Source organism: Palaemon carinicauda, chromosome 16 (genome assembly GCF_036898095.1).
Source record: "Palaemon carinicauda isolate YSFRI2023 chromosome 16, ASM3689809v2, whole genome shotgun sequence".
In the NCBI taxonomy this organism is placed as follows: domain Eukaryota; kingdom Metazoa; phylum Arthropoda; class Malacostraca; order Decapoda; family Palaemonidae; genus Palaemon; species Palaemon carinicauda.
Genome location: NC_090740.1, coordinates 112,192,524 through 112,202,490, shown reverse-complemented (window position 1 = coordinate 112,202,490; position 9,967 = coordinate 112,192,524). Strand labels below are relative to the sequence as shown.

At 39.5% G+C, this 9,967-nt stretch overlaps 1 protein-coding gene across 1 annotated transcript; it reads right to left on the bottom strand.

The window, feature by feature from the left end:
- Positions 1–5,974: 5,974 nt before the first annotated feature.
- LOC137655492 (protein SON-like) lies at positions 5,975–6,400 on the bottom strand. The gene has a single exon (XM_068389391.1). The coding sequence runs from the start codon at positions 6,398–6,400 to the stop codon at positions 5,975–5,977; it is 426 nt and encodes a 141-aa protein (XP_068245492.1).
- Positions 6,401–9,967: the final 3,567 nt, after the last annotated feature.

Genomic DNA, 9,967 nt, shown 5'->3' with positions numbered 1-9,967 from the left:
AGTTGACATAATTGAGAATCTACTAAGTTCGCCTGTATTTTACTGAAATACGGCTAAGAACAGTATAATTTTACGGAGAATTTCCGATTAAAATTACGGGGTTTTTTTAACAGTGTAGGTGACGCTACCATCCTTAATGGCAACTTCCCCAGTCGACATAATTGAGAATCTTCTAAGTTTTCAAGAATTTACCTAATTTAACAACTAGTTAATAAGGTAAATCTTTACCTTGTGAGCTATTATGGTTTAAGGTGATAAAGAATTTAAATGTGAATGATCTATTGTTAATATCACCTTTGTTTACAGACTGATGATATTATAGTCCCTTTCAATAAAATTATTTGAATGTAATTTTGCTACATATCAAATAACTTCGATAATTATTTAGATGCAGAGAGAGAGAGAGAGAGAGAGAGAGAGAGAGAGAGAGAGAGAGAGTTACAAGGATTTTGGATGTCTCAAAGACATTTTAGTCCATCCGCGGATACCCCATTTTCTCTTTGGTGGAGCGATTTAGTTTAAGCATTTAGAGAGTTCTTATGATCTTGTCTAACTTATTCTCGAATTCTAGAGAGAGAGAGAGAGAGAGAGAGAGAGAGAGAGAGAGAGAGAGAGAGAGAGAGAGAGAGAACAAGAAGTTTCATTTTGCAGACGAGCGTAATAACAGGTCAAGTCGTATCGTTGAAATTTAATTGAGTTTGTTGGTGTGTTAAGTGTAATAATATTGTTACACATTAGTAGATGATTATTCATTTAGAAATGCCCCCTTTATGATATTATCTCTCTCTCTCTCTCTCTCTCTCTCTCTCTCTCTCTCTCTCTCTACGAGTTCGAGAATAAGTTAGACAAGATCATAAGAACTCTCTAAATGCTTAAACTAAATCGCTCCACCAAAGAGCAAATGGGGTCTCCGCGGATGGACTAAAGTCTTTGAAGCATCCAAAATCCTTGCAACACACACTCTCTCTCTCTCTCTCTCTCTCTCTCTCTCTCTCCCTCTCTTCCTCTCTTGTCATGGAGACGCAAGATCTTGTTATGGGGACGGAAGATCTTGTCATGTGGACGCTAGATCTTGTCATGTGGACGCAAGATCTTGTCATGTGGACGCAAGATCTTGTCATGGGGACGCAAGATCTTGTTATGGGGACGCCAGATCTTGTCATGGGGACGCAAGATCTTGTCATGGGGACGCCAGATCTTGTCATGGGGACGCAAGATCTTGTCATGGGGACGCCAGATCTTGTCATGGGGACGCCAGATCTTGTCATGTGGACGCAAGATCTTGTTATGGGGACGCAAGATCTTGTCATGGGGACGCAAGATCTTGTTATGGGGACGCAAGATCTTGTCATGGAGACGCAAGTACTTGTCATGTGGACACAAGATCTTGTCATGTGGACGCCAGATCTTGTCATGTGGACGCAAGATCTTGTTATGGGGACGCAAGATCTTGTCATGGGGACGCAAGATCTTGTTATGGGGACGCAAGATCTTGTCATGGAGACGCAAGTACTTGTCATGTGGACACAAGAGCTTGTCATGTGGACGCCAGATCTTGTCATGGGGACGCAAGATCTTGTCATGGGGATGCAAGATCTTGTTATGGGGACGCAAGATCTTGTCATGGGGACACAAGATCTTGTCATGTGGACACAAGATCTTGTCATGGGGACGCCAGATCTTGTCATGTGGACGCAAGATCTTGTTAGGGGGACGCAAGATCTTGTCATGGGGACGCAAGATCTTGTTATGGTGATTGGTAAGTATTATGATATTTGATTGGTGTTGAACATACAAAATAGGGCCAAGTAAGTATTATGCTATTTGAGAGAGAGAGAGAGAGAGAGAGAGAGAGAGAGAGAGAGAGAGAGAGAGCGAAAATTACTTTAAAGCAAAAAACTAATTAGCGACTAACTGGAAGAACATAAACAAGGCTTACAATTGGCCATACTTTCCTCCATTACCTTTCAAAAAAGAAAAAAAAAATGTCTTCTCCGTTCGATTAAAAACAACTTTCTCTCTAAGTATCACTAAATCTTCGTTTGGGTTTCTCCTCAGAGTAATTTTAAATTAGAGAGAGAGAGAGAGAGAGAGAGAGAGAGAGAGAGAGAGAGAGAGAGAGAGAGAGAGAGAGAGAGAGAGAAGACCTTTTTCCACCATGTCCGCAATTTAAGGCTAATTATTGCAAATAACTTGGTTCCTGTTCACATTTGAGATGTGCCATTAACTCATTAGCTTATCGGTGACAGTAACTTTGCCCTTTCCCCCGAGGGCGTTCATTTACTGCACCCTCGCGTGCCTGTGCAAAATCAACAATAAACATATTCAGAACGGAGTGACCTTCTGCCATTCGGATTTCATTGAGATCTCAATAGCAGCGCGAGTCACAAACGCTCTGTATTATCATAGTCATCATCATCATCGTCTCCTCCTACGCCTATTGACGCAAAGGACCTAAGAGGAATCATTGGCTAGATTCGTCAAAGGTAGGCAGGTCCTTGTGATGCGCAGTGCCTATCTTAACTAAGACGAGTGACCCCTGCCGGTAAGATCAGTAAGATCATCCGCTAGGCATCAAGGATTCATTAGCTAGAATCATCAAAGGATAGCCAGCTCCTCGTGATGCGCAGTGCCTATCTAACTAAGGTTAGTGACCCATTCCTGTCCATACCAATTCCAGTAAGATCATCCGCTAGGCATCAAGGATTCATTGGCTAGATTCCTCAAAGGATAGCCAGTTGCTTATGATGCGCAGTGCCTATCTAACTAAGGCTAGTGACCCATTCCTGTCCATACTAATTCCAGTAAGATCATCCGCTAGGCATCAAGGATTCATCGGCTAGATTCATCAACGGATAGCCAGTTCCTTGTGATGCGCAATGCCTAACTAAGGCAAGTGACCCCTGCCGGTCCATACTAATTCTAGTAAGATCATCCGCAAGGCATCAGGCGTAGAAGCGGTATTAAAGGTTGTACTGATTAAGTAGTGAGGGTAAGAACGTGTATAAAAAAAAAGAGTTAGCAGCTAGAGTGGATATGAATATGTTGAGGTGGTTTGGCCATGTCGAGAGAATGGAAAGTGGCTGTCTGCTAAAGAAGGTTATGAATGCAAGAGTTGATGGGAGAAGTACAAGAGGAAGACCAAGGTTTGAGTTGTTGGATAGAGTGAAGAAAGGTCTGGGTGATAGGAGGATAGATGTGAGAGAAGCAAGAGAGCCTGCTAGAAATAGGAATGAATGGCGAGCGATTGTGACGCAGTTCTGGTAGGCCCTGCTGCTTCCTCCAGTCGCCTTGGTGACCACTGAGATAGCAGCAGTAGGGGATTCAGCATATGAAACTTCATTTGAGGTGGATAACGGGGGAGGGTGTGCTGTGGCACCCTAGCAGTACCAGGCAAACTTGGCTGAATCCCTCGTCAGGCTGGGAGGAGCGGAGAGAGGAAAGGTCTTCCTTTGTTCCTTTGTTTGATGTCAGCTACACCCCAAAATTAGGGGAAGTGCCTTGGTAAACAGATATACCAATTAAAAACCGATTTCTCAGAGGTATTAAGCTTAAGGTCTCTTAAACTAATTGAAAGCATCTTTAAATGCTGCCATTTATGTAAGTATACAGTATGAATGTACGAATCAGGCCAAGGCAAACTGTCATTAGAGTAAAGCAGCATCTATATATATGTACTATTTATGAACATCTCAGCAAATGTGTTGAAAACTAAAAAAAATTGACAGCTAGACACCTCGACGGCTGCCGAGTGGCTTCCAACCTATGAGACCCAAGGAACGTTAGACATTTTAATTCGCACCAACAGGTGCTGAAATCACTTGGCGTAGCTGATCGACAGGCAATGTAACCGACAACCCATTGGGGGAAAAATCTCTTGAAAAGAAAGTCAAACGTTAGGCCTGTACATGCAGTCTTCCCGGGTGAAACTGACACGGAGATATTGGACGCGTGAGAAATGCGCTGCTCTCATTTAGCTGTCAGTTATACTGTCTCACAGGGAAAAGTACCTTGAGACAGGTGACAGAAGACGGGATACGAGAACTGAGTAGATTTGGACAATTGACAATTGGGTATTCGCTACGAAGTGGTTGCGGAAGAAATTTGAAGGTAAATGCTAACCTGGAGTTATATGTTTTCGCCCCTGTTTGTCCGTCATTCTATTTGTTTGTGAACAGCTTCCTGGCCACAATTTTACTCATAGAGCAGTGAAACCTTCAGGGATTATTTGATATGTTAAGACGTGGAAGTGATTCAATTTTGAAAGTCCTAGGTCAAAGGTCAAGGTCAAGGTCGAGCAAAAGGTCGACCGAATCAAACCCTAACCTTAACACGAAGTTTCGCGCATGGTTGTCACACAGACTTAAAATACTCCTATTGTCTAAATTGATTCTGGGAAACGCAAGCTGGTTTCGAAAAACAAGCTGCGGTAGTGGAGGTCTGCATTCTCAGAATGCTAACCAACAGAAACTTTAGAACTTCAAACTTGCAGCGAATGTTTATATGTTGAATTGACTGACTTGATTTTCTCTTCATAATTTATATAAGTCATTTGTTACTGAATCTCAAGATATCTTATATCTTTTATTCATTATTTTCCATATAGTTTATATATTTCTTGATTTCCTTTCCTCACTGGGCTATTTTCTCTGTTGGAGCCCTTTGGGCTTAGAGCATCCTGCTTTTACAACAAGGGTTATAGGTTACCTAATAATAATAATAATAATAATAATAATACCTCGACGCGGTAAAAGCTTTGTTCATCGCCATGATCAGCAAAGCTGTTCTAGTCAGGGCCTTCCATACTAGGTTGGTTTGCTGTGAGCGATCAGACAAAAGATTCTCACTACCATCAATCTGCAGTGGCCAGCATGATGATGAAAACTGGCCAAATCCCAGACATGAATAAGTACATGTTTGAGGCCTTTGTCCTGCAGTGGACTAGAAACGGATGTATTTATCGTTGTAGTTGTTGTTGAGATATATATATATATATATATATATATATATATATATATATGTGTGTGTGTGTGTGTGTGTATATATATAAATTTATATATATATATATACACCTGTATATATATGCGTGTTTATACATATATATATATATATATATATATATATATATATATATATATATATATATATTTATGCTGTATACAAATATATATATATATATATATATATATATGTATATACATATGTATATATGTATGTATGTATGTATGTATGTATGTATGTAAATATATAGGTGTGTGTAAAAGGAGCGCTAAATATTTCTCTCTCTCTCTCTCTCTCTCTCTCTCTCTCTCTCTCTCTCTCTCTCTCTCTCTCTCTGGTCTACATCACTAGGCTTTCTTCCTCTCTTCTAACATAGAGCATAGTAAACTTTCCTCAATATATCACAATAAACAAGTCTTCAAAAATATCACCTACCCACCGGGACATTCATTACTGTCGAGAATCCAATAACTTTATCAGAACATCAGAGAATTTTCTATATCTTGTATCTAGGGCTGTTCCAGTTCATATAAACGTCAAAAGAAATCAGAGTAAAGTTCTCTTAACAACAACAATCCCTGGAGCCTACTGAGAGAGAGAGAGAGAGAGAGAGAGAGAGAGAGAGAGAGAGAGAGAGAGAGAGAGAGAGAGAGAGAGAGGAGGAAATCTCATGACAATAAACCAAGCTGGAGAGTGATATAGTTTATTACAGGTGCTTTCAAGGGTGACCTGTAACCTATATAATGGAGGACTGATGGTTAAGTTTTGTAATTTAACAGATGGACCATTAATCTTGCAATGATAACTACAGCATGAGAGAGAGTTCCTCTTTGGAAGAAGCAACGAAAACATGTTCTTCCATACAAGAGGCTACTGAAGAGAAATCACTCCTGTAAAAATGGTAACGAGGGAGTTCACTCCTGGAAGAAGGAATGAAACGAATATTCCTCTGAGACAACGTGACGTGAAAGTGTTAACCTTGATTAGGTATAGAGAGATTGAGTTCCTTCGTGTAATAAACAATGAGGGAGAGTTCCCTCTCAATAAAAAAGAAGGCAGATAGGTCCCTTCTGCAATAAGCAAAGAGGGAGAGTTCCCTCATGGAGAAAGCAACAAAAGTGATTTCCCTCATGAAAGAAGTAACCAAAGAGAGTTCCCTCATGGGGGAAGCAGCCAAAAGATGTTCACTCATGGAAGAGGCAACCAAATAGAGCTCCTTCGTGGAAGAAGCAACTAAAGAGAGTTCCCTCATGGAAGAGGCAACCAAATAGAGCTCCTTCGTGGAAGAAGCAACTAAAGAGAGTTCCCTCATGGAAGAGGCAACCAAATAGAGCTCCTTCGTGGAAGAAGCAACTAAAGAGAGTTCCCTCATGGAAGAGGCAACCAAATAGAGCTCCATCATGGAAGGAGCAACAAAAGAGATTTCCCTTATGGAAGAAGCAACGAAAGATGTTCCCTCATGGATAACGCAATTAAAGAGAGTTCCCTCAGGGAAGAAGCAATTAAAGAGAGTTCCCTCATGGAAGAAACAACTAAAGAGAGTTGCCTCATGGAAGAAGCAACGAAAAATTTTCCCTCATGGATAACGCAATTAAAAACAGTTCCCTCATGGAAGAAGCAATTAAAGAGAGTTCCTTCATGGAAGAAGCAACTGAAGAGAGTTCCCTCATGGATGAAGCAACTAAAGAGAATTCCCTCATCGAAGAAGCACCCAAAGAGAGTTCCCTCATGGAAGAGGCAACCAAATCGAGCTCCATCATGGAAGAAGCAACCAAAGAGAGTTCCCTCATGGAAGAACCACCAAAGAGAGTTCCCTAATGGAAGAAGCACCAAAGAGAGTTCCCTCATGGAAGAAGCAACGAAAGATGTTCCCTCATGGATAACGCAATTAAAAACAGTTCCCTCATGGAAGAAGCAATTAAAGAGAGTTCCCTCGTGGAAGAAGCAACTGAAGAGAGTTCCCTCATGGAAGAAGTAACTATAGAGAATTCCCTCATCGAAGAAGCACCCAAAGAGAGTTCCCTCATGGAAGAGGCAACCAAACCGAGCTCCATCATGCAAAAAGTAACTAAAGAGAGTTTCCTCATGGAACAAAGAGAGTTCCCTCGGGGAAGAAGCAACCAAAGAGAGTTCCCTCATGGAAGAAGCAGCCAAAGAGAGTCCAATCAAGGAAGAAGTAATTAAAGAGATTTCCCTTCAATAAGAAGAACTTTCCTCCACAGAACCTTCAGTATCTATCTACGAGAGGAATTTCCTTCCAAGAAGGAGTAACGTGATAGAGTTCCCTCCTGGAAGACGCCGGGCAGAGATGAAAGGGAAGGTTTGTAGCTGGAAGATGACGTCACTAAAAGAAGAGAGCGAGGAAGGTAGGAATAAAAGGCAGCGATAGAAGCTGAGGTGAGGAAGATGGCTGTGAGAGAAGCAAAGGTCACAGACAGAGAGAAAGTTGGAATTATTTAGATCGGTAAACTAGAGGAAGAGGAGAGTGGAAATGGAATGGTAAAGAGGAATGAAAACGATTGAATATATTGAAATTATAATAACAGTTAATAATTATTTTTTTTCATATGATAATCAATGGAATTAAGGGGAAATTAAAGATAATGTGCTGGAATATGTTAGAATGTACAAATGGGATTTTTGAGAGTTTGTTTCTACTACTACTACTACTACTACTACTACTGCTGCTGCTGCTGCTGCTGCTGCTGCTGCTGCTACTACTACTACTAATAATAATAATAATAATAATAATAATAATAAAAATAATAATAATTAAAATTATAAAAATAGTAATAATAATAATAATAATAATAATAATAATGATTATAATAATGATAATAATAATAATAATAATAATAATAATAATAATAATAATACTTTCAACTCTCCCAACTCCTACCGAATATATCCAATCACTATCTGGGCCAGACTTCATTAGAAATGGCGTCTTTGGGCAAATCTATTAGATTTCCAGGTTTGATAATCGGCTCTTCATTATCCTAATTAGGATTATAAGAGATTGACGCTGTGTAAAGTTCGCGAACAAGTAATGGCGGGGGGGGGCCACCGAGTAAGCGTAATCGCGGAGCCACCGAGTAAGCATAATATAAACAATTTATGCCAGCGAATCGGCTGCCTTATTAATGCAGTCAGAGCATAAGTAATTCTCTCCGAGATGATTGTTTCCTGGGATGAGAAGCGTCAGTGAGCAGGGTTTGAACTTTTAAGGTAATTACCTTAGTTTGAGGTAATTTGCACGGTTCAAGGTAATTTTTAAGGTAATGATGATGAGCAGGGTTTAAACTTTTAAGGTAATTACCTTAGTTTGAGGTAATTTGCATGGTTTCCATGTCATTTTTAAGGTAATTGCCTTAGTTTGAGGTAATTTGTATGGTTTCAAGGTAATTTTTAAGGTAATGATATTGAGCAGTTTAAACTTATAAGGTAATTACCTTAGTTTGATGTAATTTGCATGGTTTCAAGGTAATTTTTAGGGTAATGATATTGAGCAGGCTTTGAACTTTTAAGGTAATTACCTTAGTTTCAGTTAATTTGCTTGGTTTCAAGGTAATTATTTAAGGTAATGATATTGAGCAGGGATTAAAATTTTAAGGTATTTACCTTAGTTTGAGGTAATTTGCATGGTTTCAAGGTAATTTTAAAGTAATAATATTGAGCAGGGTTTAAACTTTAAAGGCAATTACCTTGGGTTTAAACTTTTAAGGTAACTACCTTTAGTTTGAGGTAATGTGCATGGTTTCAATGTAATTTTCAAGGTAATTATATTTTGTAATGTAATTTCGGTTTTACTAGCTTCAAATTTAAGGAAATTTGAAAAGTTTTAAGGTAATCTAAGGTAAAAAGCAGCAGCATTTAAGGTAATAGCTACATGCTTAAGTTTAAACCCTGGACTGAGCCTGGAGAGGCTCGCCTAAATTTTGGCTCGAACAAAAAAGAAAGATTTATTCTAACATTATTTTTGTTCTTAAACTTCTCTTTTAAGAATAGCAACAACATTAAAATAAATATTTCCAATATGAACTATAAAAACTTTAACAAAACAAGAAAGAGTGAATTTGGTGTTTAGTCTTATTCAGGATTTTTGATTCTGGTGAAAAAAAAAAAACTGTAAAATTACTTTTTAAACGTTTAAAGGCCGTTCATGAATGGCAGAGGCAAGGGACAGTGACATTGCCCTATCAAGCAGGACAATGCCCTAGAGACTGACCATACATACATATGATCAGCGCTCAAGCCCACTCTCCACCCAAGCTTGGACCATGGAGGGTCAGTCAATTTATGTTGATGCCTCAGTAGATAGACCTATAGGCTCCACCAAACACCGCCCCCCCCCACCCCCTATCCTTAGTTCACAACGATGGTGAGGTTGCAGCGACCAAAGCAGCTATTAGTGTCTCGGTTTGCTCAGGATTTCTTGTTCTGTACACTATACTCATTTTTTTTAATGAGGCGCATTTGCACCGACTCGCAGCGGTACCCTTTTAGCTCAGAAAAAAATTTCCTGCTATCTGATTGGTTAGAATTATCTTGTCTAACCAATCAGCGAGCAGGAAACTTTTCAGAGCTAAAAGGGCACCCCTGCAAGTCGGTATAAACCAGCCTCACTAAAAATAATTGAATATAGGGACATGAACAGAAGGGATTGTCTCTTTCACACAAAGACCAATCGCTTTGAGGAGTAAGACATCATCTCATTTTTATAGTCACTGTAACTTTTACACATACTAATATATTCATTAATGATCACAAGAAGCAGAATTTAAAGTAGTCAGGAGTAGTCACAAGAACAGAAAGCCTTTCATTAGTGTATTGGAGTAATTAACAGAAATAAATACACGGACTTTTCTTCTTCTTCTTCGTCTTCTTCGTCTTCTTCTTTTTCTTCTTCTTCTTCGTCTTCTTCTTCTTCTTCTTCTTCTGTTGATTGCCCGGAGCTTTTCTCCGT